Raw genomic sequence first — 24,058 nt, forward strand, 5'->3', positions numbered from 1 at the left:
GAATGTCAGGCCTGTTCACACCAAGTCTGACTTTTCGGCACAGTAAGATTTAAAAAAATAAAACCATGCATCTCTACCCTTTTTTTCTAAGTGTAGATTGATTTTGTTTACATAGAACTGGCACTGTATAATGAAAAACAGTTGCAGCAAACAATCAAGGAAAATGTGATGTGGCAAATAATTTTAATATACTATAATTTTATATCATTTTAATATAATTATGTCTGCTGCATATTATTGGAAACTCTTTTGTTCCTTGAGGTAGAGACCAGGAGACTTGGATGTATTTTCTTCAGCAGGATTCTTTATTGAGAACTTGTGCTGTCTTTCGGCTGAGGTCGTCAAGTCTAAAATAAGGGAGCTGTATGTGGTATTTTATAGGCATTCAGTGGGCAGTCCTTAAAAGTGTTGACATTACAATTACACACAGTAGAGGAAGAGACAATGACCAAAGCAAATGACCAATCACCAGTTCTGATCCAATCAGTATAACAGTGCCATTCAAATGCATAGATGATAATTCAGTCACTCAGGGGCTCCAAGAGCCATTAAAGACAAAGGGTGAGAAACTCAGTTATCTGGCTCATTTGACTTACAATGAAGAGAACAGGAACTGGCCTGGAAACTTTGCATAGCAGACTACTGTCATCATATTTACCTTAAATGCGAAATACAGTGTACTTGAAACTTATTCTTAAATTTGTAATACCAAAATATGTATATTAATAGTAGTAATAACTGGACCACTTTTTACCAATATGCCTTGGTATTCCTATATCACAGTCACACAATTTTTACTGTTTCCATAGTTCCGTTCCAGAAGATTGACAACATTCAGTTGTTGTGGTGGGTTGTATTTTGCACTGAAGCATGAGAATGACAGGAGTGCATTTTGATTCAATTTAGGCATGCAAATTTTTATTTTATTTCTTTTAAATTTTCATAAAATTATAAAGATTTACATTGTCTATATAGTTTTGGCGCACGTTTGTTTGCAAATTTTGTCTCAATTACTGCATCAGACTTGGTGTGAACAAGCCTTGAAGGGTTAGTTCACACAAAAATGAAAATTGTCATCATTTACTAATGTTGTTCCAAACCTATAAGACTTTCGTTCATCTTTGGAACCCAAATGAAGATATTATTAATGAAATCTGAAAGATTTCTGTCCCTCCATTGACATTCTATGCAACTACGACTTTAAAGCTTCATAAAGAGATTGTAAAACTAATCCATATGAACTGAGCGGTTTAGTCCAAATGTTCTGAAGAGACACGATCGCTTTATATGATGAACAGATTGAATTTTGGCTTTAATTCATATGTAAACATTCAACACCACACATCAGTTATGGGAAACATCTCTGTTACTGTTACTCCCTGATGGAGGGAATGGAGACATCATGGCGAAATACAATTGGGAGCCCCAGACACCTCTGACGTATTCAGAAACATTTTCTGTAAAATAATGGTAAATTACTAGCAGTACAGACAACTGAAATCTATTGTAATTCTAGAGTAGCGTATTTCTGTAAAAGCAAAATATAGTATTTTTTCAGTATTTTCTTTAATTTACAAGTGCCAGCAATATACTGTAATTCTATGGTATTAACCCTCAGGGGTTTGAGGCAGTTTTGTGGCCCTTAGTTTTGAAATGCTCTGACATTTGTGCTTTTTTCAGTTGCGTATTAAACATATTAAAATACAAAAGTGTCATTACACTGTATTCAGCATGGACTGGGCTACCATAATATGTGAGCAACATGTTATTTACATGTTTGTATTTTTGAGAGAATAACTTTTATGCATGGTTATTGAAAGAACAAAAAAAATTAAGTCACTGAAATAAGGCTACAAAATACATAGTAAATATGATTCGAATAAAAGACTTAAGAATAAACTTACCCGTCACAATCCTCGGTAGGATCTGTTGCTCTTCAAAATTAAACCAGCTCTTCTTCTGAGGTAAATTATTCCTCATCACATCCCAAAACGATGCACAGTACATGAATCTCACTAAACTTGATGTGTTTTTTCAATGCGGGCGGGCATCATGCCTGCAAACTAGTCGCTTTTCGACGAAATTCACCATTATGAATCAAAATATGTCATTTATGTGAATCATGTAGATCCTATGAGGTTTTTTTCGGGGGGAGGGGGTGCAAGCACTGTTAACTTCACAATAATAATTGGAAATTGGTCTCACTCCAGTGTATGGGAATTAGCCATAGACGTCTCTCGAGCAGCTGTCACAATGTTTTTATTTTTTTACACTAATATGGCGTGACATTCACAGATTGCTGTATTGCCTGGTATACAATGGTAGCACAACATGCACATGAACCGATCACTTCCGCTTTACAGCATGAAAAAATCATGAATGAACACAGGGCTCAACATTAATGTTTGTCCGGGACAAGTGGATTTTTGATGGGGCAAGTGAAAAAGAATTTTACTTGCCCAACGGACAAGTATCTTAAAAGTTAATAAATCAATAAAATAACCAGGGAAGCATCGAAACGTGATAATGTTTCTGATTTTATCACATGTAAACAGCGATTGATATGTATTTCTGGTAACAGTCACGTTGAGGCTTGTGCTGCCTGTCTCTTTGTGAGAGAGACATTTGTGGAGAAATCAAAACAAATGAGCATAACCGTACAAGAAACTCACAGAAGAAACATACTGGGGTAAAAATGCTAAATATTGAGTTTTATTTATAACTAATGATATTGTTAATAACATGACTAAGGGAGCGGTTTTGCTGAATAGCCTTTTATCGTGATTGCAAATGTTACATTGAATTTCTAGTTCAATAAACAAGTAGCCTAGTTAATATTAAGTTACTTTTGTTCTATTTCACCGACAAAAATAGTTCCAAAGGAAAGCAACACTCAGCGTTTTTTTGTTGTTGTTGTTAATAAATGATTCAGCGTTTTGAACGAATCGTTTGAATCAATGACTCAACAACTCACTCATTAAGACAATCACTTGCCGCCACCGGGCAACTGGCGGTTTAGTTTCATGTTTAAAACTATCATTGCATTTTGTTCTTATTTGTATATTCCAACATCAATGTCATAGCATTATTTATTGTAAATTTGCAATAAATTAGCTTTATAAAGACATTGCTCGTGTCTGTGTGGCAAGTATTTGCTGAGTTTCAGTAAAAATGTTCTGACGCATTTCAGAAAAAAAAGTTCACAGAGACTGAGACAGCAGAAAGCGCACCGTTTGTTTTATTTTACAAAAGCACTAAGTTCTGTCATTATCGTGAGTGTACACAAATAAAAGTAGACCCTTTACAGTTTCAAATGATGAACATTATTTATTTCTGTATGACAAAAAAAAGTTGTCTTTTTGGAAAAAAATCCACCAAAACACGCCGGTACGTATATACATTTAATTGTATTGGTAATAGCCCTATAGTGTCCTATTATTATTATTATTAGAACCGAATTTATTGATCAAATGTAAGAATTTGACGTGAAAGATGATGCACATATAAAACATTTTTAAAAAAAGTATTCCTATAGAAGTAAATAATGCCTTGGGGTAAATATCACAAATATGCAGATTTAATAAAAGCTGATAGAACACTGATGAGAACATTGCCTCAGAATAAATATATTTACACCACCAAAAAAAAAAACCCATACATTATACCAAGTTAATCGATATCAAATCAAATTGTGAAATCTGTCAATTCCCACCACTTGTAAGTTTGCAGGTCTGGGAGATATTTGCATGGAACTGGTCAGAATTTGTCTTGAATAGAACGTGCCCGCCATGGCTGCATTAGCGGATAATGAGGAGGCTCCCGAATGACTGACACCTCTCTCTTTTCAAACATATTGTATAAACAGAGAATATTTGTTTTCGACTTGATTTACATTATTTAAAACCTGACATTTTAACGTTTCTTTAGATATGTCTCATGTCTGTGTGGCAAGTATTCGCTGAGTTACAGCTCATTTCAGACTAGGCTTGCTACGATAGTCAGTGTTGCTGGTGTTCAGACTCAACACCGGTTACATCACTTGCCCACCGTGGCACCGTGGTCACTGTCGTTTCGATTTTTTTCATAGTAATGAAGTAATTTAGTTCAGTTAGAGAACAGACAATACAAATTAAAACTGAATGTGTCTGCTTAATAAAGCATGATCCGACCGTGAGTCTCAGCAGCGGACGCAGAGAGCGCACATTTATGTCTGCACTCTCATTGATTCACGGCCACAGAGATCGCATTTATGGCTGCACTCTCATTCATTCACGGCCGCAGAGAGCGCATTTATGGCTGCACTCTCATTCATTCACAGCTGCAGACAGCGCATTTACGGCCGAACTGTCATTCACGGTGTGTGCGCACTGTGCATTTTACTTTCGGTTAGATATAATTAGTGATATAAAAGCCCAGTCGGTGATACTGGTATTACCGGTGTTGTCACACGTCGATTAACCGGTGGGAAAATTTTCTCACCGTCACATCCCTATTTCAGATGCATTTCAGAATGCACTTCATTGACAGATGCGGCTGATTGTGCATCATGTTCGTTTTATTTATTTTACAAAAAGCACAACCTTTTGTTTTTATTGTATACAAAAATAAAAGTACACACTTAACAGTTGTAAATGATGTATAACACTTGTCTGTATGACAAAAAAACGTTATTTGAGTTTCTAGCACTGATAAGAAAAAAATTTAGGCGGTCGTGCCTGCGCGATGGCCAACCCTGGGGGTTAATACTGTGAAATTACTTTACAGCCATTTACTGTAAAAAAAAAGAATAAATAAAAAACATGCATTACATTTCTGTGATTTCAATTTACACTTTTAAACAACCCGATAAGTAATTTTGGCAACTCAGCTCTGGGTCAAGAAGGGAATCCAAAATAGGTTGAAAATAATGAAAACATAGGAAACGGTAATAGGCTAATAAAAATGTTTATTTACAGGGCATCGGAAAGTCTTCACAGCGTTTCACTTTTCCCACATTTTGTTTTTACAGCCTTATTGAAAGAAGTTTGGAATCTTTGCAAATTTCTTAAAAATAAAAAACGAAAAAAATCACTTGTACATAAGTATTCTACAAGCTTTGCACATCTATTTTTGGGCAGTTCTCCCATTCTTCTTCACAGGACCTCTCAAGCTCCATCAGTTTGGATGGGGAGCGTCGGTGCACAGCCATTTTTTTAGATCTCTTCAGAGATGTTCAAGTCTGGGCTCTGGCTCCAGACATGATGCTTGCCATTCAGGCCAAGGAGTTCAATCTTTGTTTCATCAGACCAGAGAATTTTGTTTCTCATGGTCTGTGTGCGCTTCAGGTGCCTTTTGGCAAACTCCAGACGGGGTGTCATGTGCCTTTTACTGAGGAGTGGCTTCCGTCTGGCCACTCTACCATACAGGCCTGATTGGTGGAGTGCTGCAGAGATGGTTGTTCTCCTGGAAGGTTCTCATCTCTCCACAGAGAAATGCTGGAGCTCTATTCTTTCTTTTAAATAAATTTGCAAAGATTTAAAAAAAACGTATTTCACGTTGTCATAATGGGGTATTGTTTGTAGAATTTTGAGGAAAATAATTTATTTAATCCATTTTGGAATATGGCTGTAACACAACAAAATGTGGAAAAACTGAAGCGCTGTGAAGAATTTCCGGATGCACTGTATAAGCAAGAACACCCTTTGAGAAAATTTAAGCTCAGATGGGCCAATCTGGAATCTTCCCTATATGTCGCCATACGGGGAAAGGTTACCTCCCCTTTCTCTGCTTTCCCGCCCAGAGAATTTTGAGAAAATGGATTCAGTTTATTTTTTACATTTAATTCAGTCGCAATGTCAGCACAGGCTTTACAAACAGACTTTTACGATATGGATTTGACAGCACCACCACAAACAGTAAGTAACAGTGTTCATTAATGCCTGATCTGTGATCAGTGATTTCTGATGTAGAGCTAATTATTCAAGTTCACACAGACTTTCTTTCAAAATCGTTTAATACTGTTTATGCATCAGTGAATCAAGCCAGTGACTAAACTATCAACTTCAAATTGTTTCTCTTAGTAGCTTGAAACAAATCTGTTATTTAAATTGTCATTCAACTACAGAGAGCGATCAAAGAACAAAGGCTGAAGCTGTCAATCACACGTTGCGAGTATATCTGCACACTTGCCCAAACTGCCGTTATAATGAATAACGCTGTTATGCTGCACAACAAAGCTCTTACTGTATTCATATCGATATTGTGTTTGCTGTTTGTTATGGTGAAAGCATTTTGTGAGAAAAATAGCATAGCAATGACGAGATCACTGCATTCACGCGATAGACTGTCTGTCTACTCAATGCTCATCACTGCAGCCTTTCATGTGATGGGAAAAGATCTAAAAAATAATGCTATAATCAACACTTTCGCGATTCGTTAATCTCGACAGCTGTAATAGTAAGAAAAAACTTTGTAAAAGTGTAATACGCATTTCAAATGCAAAGATGTCAGCCAATCACAACAATGGGCATTTACACTGAAGTCTTACAGCAGTCACTTCAAGTAAATCTCAGGAAACATTATAAAATATTTTTAAAAAATCCACATCATGGGACCTGTAAAGGGTAACTAAACCCTAAACCAACTTTTTTTAGTTAATGATCTGTAATACTGGGGCTTTATTAATGCTGTTCATTGATTCGAGTAAATGTTTTGACATTTGAGTATAAAGTGTTTAATTCTATAAAATATGGTGTAAAACCGCCAAAGTGCTGCCCTCTTAAGGTTGAACGGTGGCTACTGCAGTTGAATTTTCATATTGGACGTTGTGGTACATCGTGACGTAGGATGGTACCTCCAACGGCTCACTATCCGCGCCCCGGGCACAAGCTCACCACGCCCTCAGAAATGTTTCCCCCAATCACATGATGAGAACGGCTTCACTCCAGTATGAACTGTCATGTTACATGAAGTAGAAACATTATGAATGAAACTGACTTGACACTTGCTTTAACATTGTATTGAAGAAAATGCAGTTAAATAATGCAGTTGTCTGTACACGCGTCAGGCTTTTCTTGCGATATTATTGCCGCCCGTCATGTGTACAGATAATTTTCATACATGGGACGCGCTTTCAAACCCTGACACGCAAGTGGTTGCCGCGGACACAGATAGATTAGGTCAGTCCTCTTGCGCTGCTGCTTCATCGTCTGCATCGGGAGTTAACGCAGTTTGAGCCAGCGGCTCGCATTGATAAGGCTCTGGCCCTGTGTCCACAGACAATTCACCCTCCTCCACTTCAGGTGAAGGTAGGAGAAATGACCGCTCTGTTGCAAAGCACTCCAGTCATTCTCCATCTTTGCGACTCGTGAGTCTGACAGCTGTCAATCAACCCGTCACTGCGGGTCTCAGGTGCACGCCCTCCGCTCAGTCCCGCCCTCGGTTCGTCCCCTCTGTCTCCGTGGGGCTTTGTCCACTTTTCCAGCATTTTTCAAAATTTGCCAGTGGGTGGAGTTAAGCTCTGAGCAGGGGTTTAGTTACCCTTTAATAACACATTAGCCCAGCTATTTCACTTTTTTTTTGTGTCACCGGTTCAGTTTTAAAAGAATGTGCTCCTCGCTGTTGGCAGTTTCAAAGTTCTCTCTCCTTACTGCTTCCATTTAGTTTTCCACACATTTTCCTGTCATGAGCGCCACGAACAAGGGCAGGCACAGACCTAGTCGTACTCAAACTACTGTGAAAGACCGGTTCAGCGCCATTGTGATTTTGCTTCAATTGGACCAGCCCACAATGCATTGCATACTACAGTACAAAACCTGAATGCATAAATACTGTAGATTAGTGTTGTAAATGTAAAATGTAAATTAACAGCAATTGCTTAACGTGAAAAATAATGCTCAGAATGCTTTGTTTTTTACAGTGCATTACTGTTTTAATGGAAAACTACTGTCAGAATTCGGCCGTTTTTAACAGCAATTTTTTTACAGTGAATGCATCGTGCTGGGCTGAAGGGCTGGGTAGCATACTAAACATTTGTTCACAAGACTTATGAGTAGGTGAGTTGTGCGTCAGCGCGGATGAATATAATGTTTTGAGGAGTATGTGCGGCTTTGCTGTCAGTCACCGCACCGGTGTGGATACTGTACTTCAGAATCACAGATTCTATGTCTTGGAGTATAACGTAAATAAGAATTTTCACCGGAAAATGTCACTTGAACAAGTAACATGTGAGCCACTTTTGGGAACGAAACATTACAACAAATCGCGCTACCAACGGTGATTAACTCTAACGATTACTCATATAACATCAAACTAATTATTGCAAATTATTATTGTTATACTTTGTTCTCAAATGTTTAATGTTAACAGCATCAGCACTGCGTGACTACGTGTATTTAGTGTTTATTAGCGTTACCTGTAGATTTCAATTTCTGTACAGTCTATTATTTGGCTTTAGACTCCTCGCTACTAGCCAGACTCTCTCTTTATGTATACAGACGTGATGTAATGACGCAAAGACATGCTTGAATTTCCTGTGGAAATCCACCATACCATTCTAATTATAAAACATTATTACACGCTTTCCATTGTGAATGAGGCTAAGGTAAGGCGGTAGTTTTGAATACTGGCTTGTTGTGTACTTGCTTAAATTGATTTTGGATCATTTTAAACCAAAAAAAGTTACGGACTGCAGCTTTAGGATAATGTCCACTCATAACAGAAAAGATGAATTTTGTAATTTCATACAAATTGCACAAAAAATTATTGCACAGCACATAGTACACAATTTTTATGATTTTTGTAATGTCATACAAATTGCACAAAAAATGTTTGCACAGCACATAGTACACAATTTTTATTTTGCGATTGATAAGGGGTATTTCTGGTAACAAAGTCTGCCTGAGAGAGACATTCGTGCAGAAATCAAAACGAAAGAACATAACAGCACTATAATCTCACAGAAGAAACATACTGGGGTAAAAAGTTTTTAAAAGTTTGGGTTTTATTTATAACTTATGATATAGTTAATAACACAACACAAGTCGATGAAGGGAGCTGATTTCTCATCACGATTTCAAATGTTACATTGAATTTTGTGGTTCAATAAACAAGTAGCCTAGTTAATATTAAGTTATTTCACTGACGAAAATGGTTCCAAAAGAAAGCAACACTCAGCGCGGTTACTGAATGATTCAGTGTTTTGAATGAATCGTTTGAATGAACGACTCAATGACTCACTCATTCACATGGTCACTATTGGCGGTTTAGTTTCATTTTTGAAATATCATTGCATGTTTTTTCTTATTTGTATATTTAAACGTTTAAAACATCAATCTCATAACATTTGTTGTAGTTGTAATTTTTCAGTGTAAATTATTTGATTGGTAACAGCCCTATAGTGTCTTATTATTAACTGAATTTTTTGATCAAATGTAAGAATTTGACAGGAAAGATGATGCATACATTTAATAAGGTTAAAAAATGACCTTTATAAAGTAAATAACAGCCTGAGGTAAATATTATAAATATGCATATTTAAGTATGCAAAAGCTGATATAACACTGAGAATTTTGCTTCAGAATAAATATATTTACACCACCAAAATATATACACCACCATACAATTACACCACCATACAATTTGCTATGTACTGTACCTGATAGATGTTAATCAATATCAAATCAAATTGTGAAATTTGTTTCAATGCCCAGCGCTATAGTGTAAATGTTTTTTTTTTACCGCACAGGGGTACACAATATAAGAATCTTTTTTTTTTTTCATCTCTGATAGACCACCATCTTCTTTCATTTAAAAAAACTTTCATTATATCTAGCCAAGTTTCATATACAAGTTTCTCCCTACAGTTGATGCGAACATCGCTATGACCGGAGTATGAGCAGAAGTAAACATACACATAAACATCTTGTGCACCTAGCCCAGGGGTGCCCAGTCGTGTTTGATCAGGGCTGGAGGTGAACTTTGCAGGAAGGCAGATCTCCAGGAACAGGATTGGCACCCCTGACCTAGCCCATTGTTTAGCACATTCAAAACATCTACATCCAAGAAATTCGCAAACAAGCTTTATTGATGAAGCAGTATTTTACAGTAAGCACTTCATAAACTATCCAAAACAGGCCAATGAATTCTTGTCTAAACGTTCATATTACTTTAAAACATTATCATATTTATTTTATAATTGAACAAATATAAATATTCATTCTTATTTTAATGTTGCTGGTCAAATACATTTTATTTCAACATATTTTAGTTGACTTCACTCATTTCAGTATAGCATTGTCTTTGGTAAAAGCCAAACTAGTAAATATGTACATTTATGTAAAAAAAATAACAGCATGTTTTCTAGGGCTGCCCCCGACTAAAGATTTTTCTAGTCGACTAGTAGTCATTCATTTTAGCCATCAGCTAATAGCGCATTTATATTAATTTAATTACTTAAATACTGGGGGCACAGGCATAAAGCTTGCAGCAAAGCACTGGCAAAAATAATGATTATGAATGTGTTGGAATAAATAGCATGGATACATTTTAATTATTTATTAATAAACTAGTGTTTCTGTGTCAGTGTTGACTGCAAAGATGTTGACTATGCTGACTTTTATTTCCTACAGTGAACATGCTTTTAGATACGGATTAAAAAAGCAGAGAGTATTTGTTTTCAAATTCAAATTGGTTACTTTAAAAGTAGACATTTCAAGCTTTCTATAGATACAGTGGGGAGAACAAGTATTTGATACACTGCTGATTTTACAGGTTTTCCTACTTACAAAGCATGTAGAGGTCTGTAATTCTTATCATAGGTACACTTCAACTGTGAGAGACTGAATCTAAAACAAAAATCCTGAAAATCACATTGTATGATTTTTGAATAATTAATTTGCATTTTATTGCATGACATACAGTGAGGAAAGTAAGTATTTGAACACCCTGCTATTTTGCAAGTTCTCCCACTTAGAAATCATGGAGGGGTCTGAAATTGTCATCGTAGGTGCATGTCCACTGTGAGACACAATCTAAAAAAAAAAATCCAGAAATCACAATGTATGATTTTTTAACTATTTATTTGTATGATACAGCTGCAAATAAGTATTTGAACACCTGTATATCAGCTAGAATTCTGACCCTCAAAGACCTGTTAGTCTGCCTTTAAAATGTCCACCTCCACTCCATTTATTATCCTAAATTATATGCACCTGTTTGAGGTCGTTAGCTGCATAAAGACACCTGTCCACCCCATACAATCATTAAGAATCCAACTACTAACATGGCCAAGACCAAAGAGCTGTCCAAAGACACTAGAGACAAAATTGTACACCTCCACAAGGCTGGAAAGGGCTACGGGGAAATTGCCAAGCAGCTTGGTGAAAAAAGGTCCACTGTTGGAGCAATCATTAGAAAATGGAAGAAGCTAAACATGACTGTCAATCTCCCACGGACTGGGGCTCCATGAAAGATCTCACCTCGTGGGGTCTCAATGATCCTAAAAAATGTGAGAAATCAGCCCAGAACTACACGGGAGGAGCTGGTCAATGACCTGAAAATAGCTGGGACCACCGTTTCCAAGGTTACTGTTGGTAATACACTAAGACGTCATGGTTTGAAATCATGCATGGCACGGAAGGTTCCCCTGCTTAAACCAGCACATGTCCAGGCCCGTCTTAAGTTTGCCAATGACCATTTGGATGATCCAGAGGAGTCATGGGAGAAAGTCATGTGGTCAGATGAGACCAAAATAGAACTTTTTGGTCATAATTCCACTAAACGTGTTTGAAGGAAGAAGAATGATGAGTACCATCCCAAGAACACCATCCCTACTGTGAAGCATGGGGGTAGTAGCCTCATGTTTTGGGGGTGTTTTTCTGCACATGGGACAGGGCGACTGCACTGTATTAAGGAGAGGATGACCGGGGCTATGTATTGCGAGATTTTGGGGAACAACCTCCTTCCCTCAGTTAGAGCATTGAAGATGGGTCGAGGCTGGGTCGAGATTTATTTTCTCAGGTGTTCAAATACTTATTTGCAGCTGTATCATACAAATAAATAGTTTAAAAAAATCATCCATTGTGATTTCTGGAATTTTTTTTTTAGATTATGTCTCTCATAGTGGACATGACAATTACGATGACAATTTCAGACCCCTCCATGATTTCTAAGTGGGAGAACTTGCAAAATAGCAGGGTGTTCAAATACTTATTTTCCTCACTGTAAGTATTTGATCACCTACCAACCTGTAAGAATTCCGGCTCTCACAGACCTGTTAGTTTTTCTTTAAGAAGCCCTCCTGTTCTCCACTCATTACCTGTATTAACGGCACCTGTTTGAACTCGTTACCTGTATAAAAGACACCTGTCCACACACTCAATCAAACAGACTCCAACCTATCCACAATGGCCAAGACCAAAGAGTTGTGTAAGGACATCAGGGATAAAATTGTAGACCTGCACAAGGTTGGGATGGGCTACAGGACAATAGGCAAGCAGCTTGGTGAGAAAGCAACAACTGTTGCCGCAATTATTAGAAAATGGAAGAAGTTCAAGATGACGGTCAATCTCCCTCAGTCTGGGGCACCATGCAAGATCTCACCTTGTGGGGCATCAATGATCACGAGGAAGGTGAGGGATCAGCCCAGAACTACACGGCAGGACTTGGTCAATGACCTGAAGAGAGCTGGAACCATTAGTAACACACTACGCCGTCACAAAATCCTGCAGCGCACACAAGGTCCCCCTGCTCAAGCCAGCACATGTCCAGGCCCGTCTGAAGTTTGCCAATGACCATCTGGATGATCCAGAGGAGGAATGGGAGAAGGTCATGTGGTCTAATGAGACAAAAATAGAGCTTTTTGGTCTAAACTCCACTCACCGTGTCCTTCCCTCAGTAAGAGCATTGAAGATGGGTCGTGGCTGGGTCTTCCAGCATGACAACGACCTGAAACACACAGCCAGGACAACAAAAGAGTGGCTCCATAAGAAGCATCTCAAGGTCCTGTAGTGGCCTAGCCAGTCTCCAGACCTGAACCCAATAGAAAATCTTAGGAGGGAGCTGAAAGTCTGTATTGCCCAGCGACAGCCCCGAAACCTGAAGGATCTGGAGAAGGTCTGTATGGAGGAGTGGGCCAAAATCCCTGCTGCAGTGTATGCAAACTTGGTCAAGAACTACAGGAAATTTATGATCTCTGTAATTGCAAACAAAGGTTTCTGTACTAATTATTAAGTTATGCTTTTCTGATGTATCAAATACTTATGTCATGCAATAAAATGCAAATTAATTACTTAAAAATCATACAATGTGATTTTCTGGATTTTCACTCACAGTTGAAAAGTACCTATGATAAAAATAACAGACTTCTACATGCTTTTTAAGAAAAAATCGGCAGTGTATCAAATACTTGTTCTCCCCACTGTATATTTCTCATATCTGTAAGGCTAATAACCTATACGCTGAGTTTTGGTTCATTTATGTGACGCACTGCTGTTCAGGGAGACCAAGATGACAGAAATCTCAACGTTTTGTTATTGTGAGTGTACACGAGTAAAAGTAGACCCAATGTATCAGCAGAGAAATGTATTACTCCGCACAAACACATGGATATGCACCTAATAATAGCGCACATTTATCTAAGTTAACATTCGAGCGAGCAGCCATGTAAAGTTGCTACTTACATGTTTCAAATAAGTGTTTCAAAGCAAACGTTTGGATTTCCTGTCTAACATGCTGTAATTACCACAAAGAAACCGTGTTAATGATTTGTCTCCTGAAACTTGATGCGCTTTATCAAGTTGATGTGACTCTGTTAGCATTGAACGCCTCATCGTGATTATAGAGTGCTGTCCATAGTCCATTATTGGTAATGACCTCACACAGGAAGGACTGTACATCTCTCTCTTTTCATACAGGTTACATAAACATACAATATTTGTTTACATTTTTGGGTTAGATCATTTAAAAGTAGACTTAAATGTTCTCCCCAGAGGTTTAACGTGTCTCTGCATGAGCTTCCTGAATGGGAGCCTGTGGAGGGCCTGATTCAGTACTCGAAAGTCCAGGATTGGTCTGAGCCCCCCACTCTCCTTGGGTACAATAAAGTAAGGGCTGTAAATCCCCCTCATCATCTCAGCTAGAGGGGCAGGCTGCCTAAAGTACAGCTGCATTCTGTCCTTGTACTGAGGTAGATAGAAAGCCTTGTACCTTGGCTGGTGCCTGGCAAATTGGATCGCATAGCCGAGCTGATAAGCTGGTAAGCGCTAAGCACGTGCCCAGACTCCATACCAGCGGCTTCAATGGAACCACATCCCGGGGAACCTGGGGTAGGGTTCCTGCAGCGGGAGATCTGTGTCCCATGAAATGCATGGTGAAGGGTGCATTTCACTTACCTTGTTCCTGGGGTCTGCTGCAGAAGAGGCCGGTGACGGTCCAGGAAACTGGAGCTTGTCACATCTGCCTGATCTGGAAGACATACCTATTTCATCAGAACGTGAGGAACCAATATAGACGCATCAGACCAGGTTCTGGTGTTCAACCCATGAGTGGTGTGTGTGTGTTTGAGACCCAAGGAAGAAGGAAATTGCACTTTTACTGACCGCTTGGTAGATGTTAATCTAATCGGCCAATGGAAAATGCTCTACCACCTTCCCCCCGCCAGGAGTGAGGCTTGTCCCCAAGCCTGGGGCAAGCGGGTCAGAAGCTTCCTCTTCTTGTCTGCGTCGCCAGTCAGGACCCCTTCAAAGACTTACAAGGATCCTAGGTAGCCTGTGGACGAGCTGGCGGTGCCACCTTCCTGTGAGAGGGCTGTTGTACTTATCTTGGCAACGAGCAGGCAGCCTCATGGTGCAGAGACTGAGCACAACCTGTGCAGAGGCAGGATGTTTAATTCCCTGTGTCTGCTGTGCGAAATCCTCGACAGTGTCGCAGAATAGGCCAGCCTGGGAGATGGGGTGAACTTTCTCAGCATCCCTGTCAGGGGACATCCCTCAACCCAGGGCCTGCTCCTTGACCTTTGTAGCCCCTAGGGCATAGTCGGTCGCTGAATGCAGTTCCTGCATTATATCTGAGTTGGGACCACCCTTGTGCAGTTCTTTCAATGCCTTGGCATGGTGGACCTGCAGGATGGCCATGGCATGCAGAGCAGAAGTGTCTTGTCCAGAAGCACTGTAAGCTCCTGCATCGAGGGATGAGGAGAACTTGAATGCCCTGGACGGCAGTCGCGGATGGCCCCACCAGATAGCGACAGTTTGCGGGCACAAATGGGCCAGTATGTTTAGTTTAGTTTAGAGCTTTATTTATCCCCTTGGGGCAATTAGTTTAGGTTCTCATGGTGCTTCATATATAACACTTAACTCATATACACCAGCAGCCATATCACCCTGTAGCCCAAGACCGATTTCCCACTGAAGCTAAGCAGGGCTGAGCCTGGTCAGTACCTGGATGGGAGACCAACTGGGGAAACTAGGTAGCTGCTGGTAGAGGTGTTAGTGAGGCCAGCAGGGGGTGCTCACCCTGTGGTCTGTGTGGGTCCGAACACCCCAGTATAGTGATGGGGACACTATACTGTAACAAGCACCGTCCTTCGGATGAGACGTTAAACTGAGGTCCTGACTCTGTGGTCATTAAAAATCTCAACGTTCGATAAAGAGTAGGGGTGTAACCCCGGCATCCTGGCCAAATATGCCCATTGGCCCCTGTCCATCATGGCCTCCTATTCATCCCCATATATATATATATATATATATATATATATATATATATATATATATATATATATATATATATATATATATATATATATACACTCACCTAAAGGATTATTAGAAACACCATACTAATACTGTGTTTGACCCCCTTTCGCCTTCAGAACTGCCTTAATTCTAAGTGGCATTGATTCAACAAGGTGCTGAAAGCATTCTTTAGAAATGTTGGCCCATATCGATAGAATAGCATCTTGCAGTTGATGGAGATTTGTGGGATGCACATCCAGGGCACGAAGCTCCCGTTCCACCACATCCCAAAAATGCTCTATTGGGTTGAGATCTGGTGACTGTGGGGGCCATTTTAGTACAGTGAAATCATTGTCATGTTCAAATAACCAATTTGAAAAGATTTGAGCTTTGTGACATGGTGCATTATCCTGCTGGAAGTAGCCAGAGAGGATGGGTACATGCTGGTCATAAAGGGATGGACATGGTCAGAAACAATGCTCAGGTAGGCCGAGGCATTTAAACGATGCCCAATTGGCACTAAGGGGCCTAAAGTGTGCCAAGAAAACATCCCCCACACCATTACACCACCACCACCAGCCTGCACAGTGGTAAACAAGGCATGATGGATCCATGTTCTCATTCTGTTTACGCCAAATTCTGACTCTACCATCTGAATGTCTCAACAGAAATCAAGACTCATCTGACCAGGCAACATTTTTCCAGTCTTCAACTGTTCAATTTTGCTGAGCTTGTGCAAATTGTAGCCTCATTTTCCTATTTGTAGTGGAGATGAGTGGTACCCGGTGGGGTCTTCTGCTGTTGTAGCCCATCCGCCTCAAGGTTGTGCGTGTTGTGGCTTCACAAATGCTTTGCTGCATACCTCGGTTGTAACGAGTGGTTATTTCAGTCAAAGTTGCTCTTCCATCAGCTTGAATCAGTCGGCCCATTCTCCTCTGACCTCTAGCATCAACAAGGCATTTTCGCCCACAGGACTGCCGCATACTGGATGTTTTTCCCTTTTCACACCATTCTTTGTAAACCCTAGAAATGGTTGTGCGTAAAAATCCCAGTAACTGAGCAGATTATGAAATACTCAGACCGGCCCGTCTGGCACCAACAACCATGCCACGCTCAAAATTGCTTAAATCACCTTTTTTTCCCATTCTGACATTCAGTTTGGAGTTCAGGAGATTGTCTTGACCAGGACCACACCCCTAAATGCATTGAAGCAACTGCCATGTGATTGGTTGAATAGATAATTGCATTAATGAGATATTGAACAGGTGTTCCTAATAATCCTTTAGGTGAGTGTATATGTGTATGTATATATATATATATATATATATATATATATATATATATATATATATATATATATATATATATATATATATATATATATATATATATATATATATATATATACGATTCATCACTCTGTCTCCTCTCCACCAATAAGCTGATGTGTGGTGGGCGTTCTGGCGCAATATGGTTGCCGTCTGCACATTGGTGGTGGTTGAGGAGATTCCCCCCTTCTATATGTAAAGCGCTTTGAGTGCCTAGTAAAGCGCTATATAAATGTAACAAATTATGTACATTCAAATACTCAAAACACAAAATTCAGAAAAAAATTAAACAAATCTGTCTTTCTGTGCAAAATCTGTGCTGTTGCATGTGGCCACCTTTCACTTTTTTATGTCATAAACCTTATTTTTGCTGGTTTGTCTTTGTTTCCATAGTAACCATGGGCCTGTTTTGCCTTTCTGGGGAGTTGTCAGACATTTTAGTACCTAGTTTTGTTGTTGGGTGAGGGCTCTGTTGAATTATTAAATAAATACTGCAAGTAATTGTGTCTGATTTGTCCAGCCGCTACACCATATATCCAACAACTGAGAGGTGAGTGAAGCATGCGGGCGGCCTTATACCCGGGTGTCCAGGGAGTGGCCACCAGGCAGCATTTCAGAATTGGCCTCCATTCAATTCATGAATTGGAATTTGAATTTAATTGACTCCGCCCCACAGGAAGTTGAATTTGTATTTGGGATAAAATTAATGACAATTCAAAGAAATTCCACACAGTCACATAACAGAAAGAATGTGTTGAATCTCACATACATTCAGTGTTAGGAAGGTTACTTTGGAAATGTAATTGCTTACTGTTATAAGCTACCCATTATAAATGTGGTTTGGATTACTTTATTTGGATTACTTTATCAATGCAAAGCAATTTCCTTTTAATATGATTAGTAACTAATTGAATTACACATTTTACCTCAGTAATACAACTAAATACAATTACATTAATTTTGTAATTGAATAACAATTTCATTACACGTATCTACTCTGCAAAAAATATTACACATTATCTACTTAAAAAATATATTGTATTATTATTATCTAATTCTCTATAGCTCCTTAAATGTTTTATCATTGAGTCTGCACCGTTCTGGTCTGAAGATCTTTCCTACAACACTAAAGATTCTCTCAACTGGTGCAGAGGAAGCTGCTATGGCAAGATGGACAACATGTATATGAATTTCTTATAATTTGTATTGAATTTCAATTCTGCTTCCTTTAATTCAAATTCAAATTGTAATTCTAGATCCTGTTTTTGACATCAATTCAAATTCAAGAATTGAATTGGAATTCTGGAGTCATTCTCAATTAAATTCTGAATTGTGCACAAGCCTGGTGGCCACGCATGCAAATTTCACTCACTAATTTCATTGACCTTTTCTGACAACATCAGAGGTTTCTGGAGCTCCCAAGAGCGATCTCTAGGGTTGGTATTTCGACACAACGTTGAAAGTGACCGTTATGTATGCAGCACATTTGAGCCAAACAACTACAGTTGAGCTTCTGTTTATGGTGAATAAAAGCCTAAATTCACTCCTCATCATATAAAACGATCGTAAACTGCTCAATTCATATGGATTTGTTTTACTATAAATCCCGAATGCTTCAGACAGCGTGCCCTTTTTTTGCGCTGTGTACTCAATGCGTGTCACTGACACTTTTCATATGATAGGAAAATATCTAAAAAATAATGCTGTAAATAACACTTACTCTTAACTCGTTCATCTGGACAGCTGTAATGGTACATTGCATGTGTTACAAACTTGGTTGAATAATGATGAAGACGGACTCTGTGTGACTGGGACTCGTGTTTATTCAGAACTCTCAGATACACACAAAACAAACTTGCGCTGACATCGCTCTCACAACTCAGTAGTTACTATAAATAACTTTGTTAGCAATCGCTCCGTCTCTGGTACATTAGTGATGTCCGGTTCGCGAACTAATCATTCTTTTGAATTGGTTCTTTTTAGTGAACCAAATCAGTTCACCAAATCGGACTGAATCGTTCTAAACGGTTCGCGTCTCCAGTCAGCGCTGATCCATAATTTACTAAAGTTACTAACTTTCTGACATGAGTGACAGTCCCTCCGACTAGAAATAATCTAATAACCTGAAGTATATGCTAGTAACTACAACAGTTCACTGAACTGAGACGTGCTGAGAACTGATGAGAAGTGAACTCCGGTCCATCCGTCTCTCTGGCAGCAGGCTCGTACCTGGTAGACCTCATTAAACCACGCCCCCTCCGCTCATTTCAAATGCAAAAATGTCAGCCAATCACAACAGTGGGCATTTTCACTGAAGTCTCCCAGCAGACACGCCTCTTGAAACAGGGCATTCAGCCACAGGGCAAACATCAGTATAGAAAAAATGTAAAAATCATACTAACAATATAAGTACAAATCAGGAAACATTATAAAATAATAGAAAAATGCCATGCCATGGGACCTTTAAGCACGTTTAACTTAAACTTTTTACTTTTAGGTTTTATGTTATGAAGTCTTTTGGCACTCATGTCAAATATGAGAAAAGTCAAAAGTCTTCTCTTATTTTCCTTTGTTTGGCTATTTTGCTAGCTGCATGTTTGACTGGACATGAACAGATAAAACCGATGAGGGGGTGTAGCTTAGTTTAGTTTTTTCTTATCTAATTATTGAATCTGAACATTTCCTTTGAAACCTTATTTTTTCTTGCTTAATTTTATGTACAGCCTAATTCATTTCTCACATGCTATTTTACTCTGTTCTAATCGCAGGGGCTCAATGACCAGTCTGGAATCTAGCCACAGTGGTTTCTCTCAGCTCAGCGCCGCCACCACATCCTCCAACCAATCACAGTCCAGCTCCATGATCTCCAGGTAGAATGGAAAGAGATTTAGGCTCTAGAATGTTATAGAAGTGCAGGACTCGATTCTCAATCAACCCTATTACTACTCTTTCTCTGTCATCTATCCCAACACTGTATCACTCCATGTCAAGGATCTGAGACATGCTTCCACAACTAAAAAAAGAGTATAAAAGATATCCTTATCTCAAAGGATTCTGGTGACTGTAGTTGTCTTTAAAGGGCTTGAATCTGCTTTGCCATAGCGCTCAACTGGGCTGCAGGTCAGTTCATAGTCTGTGCTTTGTGTGTGTCCAAAAGAGGTCACTCTTTATCATGCATTTCTACATTTCTCATGGACCACATGCTGAACTAAGCAATACATGTTCTCAAATTGGAAAGAGCCTGAAATTAAGCAACTGATGTGTGCATATGCCCACCACACACATCTCAAATACTGCACATACCCACACAAATGCACTAAGTTCTGCCATATCACTTGGAGCTCATCCTCTTGGTGAATTGTTTTAGGTCAGTAGATGAGCTTCTGCAATAACTTAGAAGAATTTGTACTTATCGTAAAATGTTTATGGAGACTGGATTAAGTCTTCTTAGGTGCTACAAGCTTGTTTCCTCATTGTTAGTGTGTGGCTAGACTTGCAGTTTGAACACCGCAAATTGTTTAGTGAAATAGTCGCAGTACTGCTTTTGTGCTCACTACTAGTGTTGGCTTCAATTTTGACTTGGTGAAAACACCTTGATATCGAACCTCAGACTAGCTGCTGATCAGATCCTATGCAGTCAGCCAATCAGTGCTTGGAATGGTCATTCATATTAATAGGTCAAAAATTTTTGAATGACAGAAGAGAGGCGGTATACATTTTGTAGTGAATTTAATCATTGCTTCAATAAGAATGTCTTGTTACATACAAGGGTCTTAAATGCAATTGGTTTTATGGTTCTGTATTACAGAAGGTGTAGGAAAGGTGTTGTTTTTTCTGTATTTTTCTTCTTTTTGTTTGATGGTTTCTATTAGTAAAGACTTGGAGTGAAGTTACACAATCCAAAGAAGCATGTTCCTAAAGACTCTGTAAAGGCAAAACTAACTTATTTGTTCAGGTTAAAATATAAATAAGAATTTTAAACAAAATGCTCAATAATTGTCTTTTAGGTGAGAGCATGTCCATTTAATCCAGGTGACTTTTTACATATTTGACACATGCACAATAAACTGATATCACCTGCTTGCTGTCCTGAGAAAATATGTTAGCGCACTGAGGTTTACCTGTGGACAGTGGATGTACATGCTCACATCTAACTCACCCTAATTGCTTGAATCATGCCATAGCCTGCAATGAAGATTCTCCCTGTCCTCAATTTCTCAGCCTTAGCAATTCTGATCTCATGGACAGAACACTTTAGGGAAAAGGAGATTGTTACACTGAGCAGCAGCTAGTTTTTACATGTCACTCCTAGAATGTTGATATGGTATCATATTTACAATCTATTAGTGTTCTGGACTTAGTCTCTGAAAATAACATAGTAAGACTAAAAAAGTACAAGGCGGTAATACTTTTTGTTTGATGGTTAAAAAATGACTTCCGTCAAGCTACCACCCCTTGACATTTCTAAACACCCCATGAAGCACATATTCTGATCCATGTGTACTTTGAAGTCCCTTTATTTGTCTATAAGCTGCCAGTCAGGTAGAAGTTTCAGGGCTTACCTTTCTAGAATTTAATGGTGTTTAACCATGCACAGGTTAGTACACTTGTTTTATGCTTAGGATTTAAGGGGAAAAAAGTGAGAGATTCTATTTACAGTACAATTTTTTAAAATTGATGCTTTAATAATGCAAAAATCGACATAATACCCTTGTATCAAATGTAACCATGTAATACTTTATTGTGAAGAGATTACTATGTGAACGTGTCGTTATTTTTCCCCTCCTTCACTTACCTGTTCCAGCCATCTAATGCAGTATGCCAGTGCTAATTTGTATGCCATTTTTAATTTGTGTCTGACTGTCAGCTAGATGAGACCCCTAATATTGTGACATGCAAGCATCTGCACAGTAAATATATAAGGACCACTGGTTTCCAAAAAAATCTCTCTCTCTCGCTCTCTCTCTCTCTCACACACAGACACACACACATACACACACACACAAGAATCAACCGGCTGAACTAAATGAATGTGCGATCATCTTAGATTTTCATGATCTTACAGAATCTGTAACACCAACCTGCATTATGTTTGAATATCTCCTCTTTATGTGGTCTCATCTGTGTTTGAGGGCTATTAAACTGTTTCTATCCGTTTTCTCCTTCTGAGTGTATTCACCTTAAAATCTGAGATGTTACATATCTGTTTTTTTCTCTGACAAATGTAATTAATATACAAATATAGCGTCTTTAAAAATGTTTTGAAGTTATTAAACTTTAATTAAAGAGATGCTTATGATGTTTCTCCTTTGTGTGTGTTTGTGTGTACTTGTACAACTATCTTTGTGAGGATCGGTTTGAGTTTTAGACCATCGGAGTGAGGACAAAGTGAGTAAAGTGGCCATTTTAGACAGTCCTCACTTTCTGATACCCCTTTTTGATACCCCTGTTTAAGGTTCAACTTGATTTTAGGGATAAGGTTAATTAAGTTAAAGGGTTAGTTCAGCCAAAAATGAAAATTCTGTCATTAATTACTTACCCTCATGTCGTTCGACACCCGTAAGACCTCCGTTCATCTTCGGAACACAAATTAAGATATTTTAGTTGAAATCTGATGGCTCTGAAAGGCCTCCATTGGCACAATGCACGGTACACTCTCAAGACCCTTAAAAGGTACTAAAGACGTCGTTACAAAGTCCATCTCACCACAGTGGTTCTACAATAACTTTATGGAGTGACGAGAATAGTTTTTGTGCGCAAAAAAAACCTAAATAACGACTTATATAGTGATGACGATTTCAAAACACGGCATTATGAAGCTTCGAAGCGTTATGAATCAGTGAGTCGAATCATGATTCGGATTGAGTGTCAAACCGCCAAACTGCTGAAATTTGGCGATCCAAACTGCTGAATCAGTGCAAATAGATTTAATAAAGTTCAAATAGTTTTCAGTGCAAAATGAACAGTTTCAAGTCAGTACGTGAAGCTATTACTCAGCAGTTCTTCAAAGAAATTAACATGTCTCCTTTTTCAGGAAACAGACAAGCCTGCTCCTGACTGATAATGTCTCCAGCAGTAGAAAATGTACGCTCTGAGGGTGTTGATGATGCACACAGAGATACCTTGTTGACAAATCAGAAAGCATTGGCAGAGTTCTTCACTTCCCATCACCAGGACTCACTGAGGGCAGTGTAGATGGAAGTAATCTGTAGTGATTTATCTCTGCCTTAACCTTCACTGTAGTGCTGCTGACAATGGTCTCTGTTCTTACTTCAATTGTCATGTCCTCCACAGCAAACAGCTCGTCAAAGGCAGAAAGCGTTGGCCTCTTCTATGGCAGTTGTTTGACGAGTACTTGGTTACAAATGATCGGATAGAGTAAAAGAGTAAAATAAGCCTATTTGGCATGTTGTCCGAGGGGAATGAGGGCTCAGAGCTCGGAATTTAGCCCAAACCCAGAGTTCTCCCCCATATCTCCGGCTGGTCAAAGAGTGAGAAGTCGTGGATGGCGGAGGGATGCAGAAAACTGTTGAGGTAATTATAGGTGAGTCAGCTGTGTATGTATATATTAGGGATGCAACAATAGAGTTAGTCTACGGTTCAATACATACCTCGATTTTTTTTAACCACGGTTTTCGGTTCGGTTCTGATGGCTTGTCACATCAGTTTTTTGCTATTCTATTCTTAGGCGACAGGAACAGCAAGAGGTTAAGGAGAATTTTTTTTCCTTAATTTTTTAAGAAATGTTTTTTTTTAATTGCAATACTCTTTCTTTATTTTACTTAAAAGACTTGAAAAACCTTACTTAAACTTAAAACTTTACTTTAAAAAACCCTTGTACACATTCCTAGTGTATAGTATAATATAAAATAAATATATATAAATATTTACACTGGCAGCTCAGAGCTGTTCAGCAGCATTTAAGTATGAAATTGAATGAATAAATGTGAAAATAAAACACTACATAGACTTCACTATAAAATATACATTGATTCTTATTAAAGCTACTGTATTAAAGGT

The 24,058-nt window shown here is 38.7% G+C and overlaps 1 protein-coding gene across 2 annotated transcripts in view; it reads left to right on the forward strand.

Moving 5' to 3' along the window:
* Positions 1-22,337, forward strand: part of LOC307141302 (SEC14-like protein 1) — a 202,685-nt gene extending 180,348 nt beyond the window's left edge. For both annotated transcript variants that reach the window (XM_079841374.1, XM_079841375.1), the window contains one exon: positions 19,807-22,337. In XM_079841374.1, the coding sequence (XP_079697500.1) occupies positions 19,807-19,912 (106 nt within the window). In that variant the 3' untranslated portion in view covers positions 19,913-22,337. The remainder of the gene's footprint in view (positions 1-19,806) is intronic.
* The last annotated feature ends 1,721 nt before the right edge of the window (positions 22,338-24,058 follow it).

Source organism: Gobio gobio, assembly GCF_949357685.1.
Source record: "Gobio gobio genome assembly, chromosome: 17".
NCBI classification, from domain to species: domain Eukaryota; kingdom Metazoa; phylum Chordata; class Actinopteri; order Cypriniformes; family Gobionidae; genus Gobio; species Gobio gobio.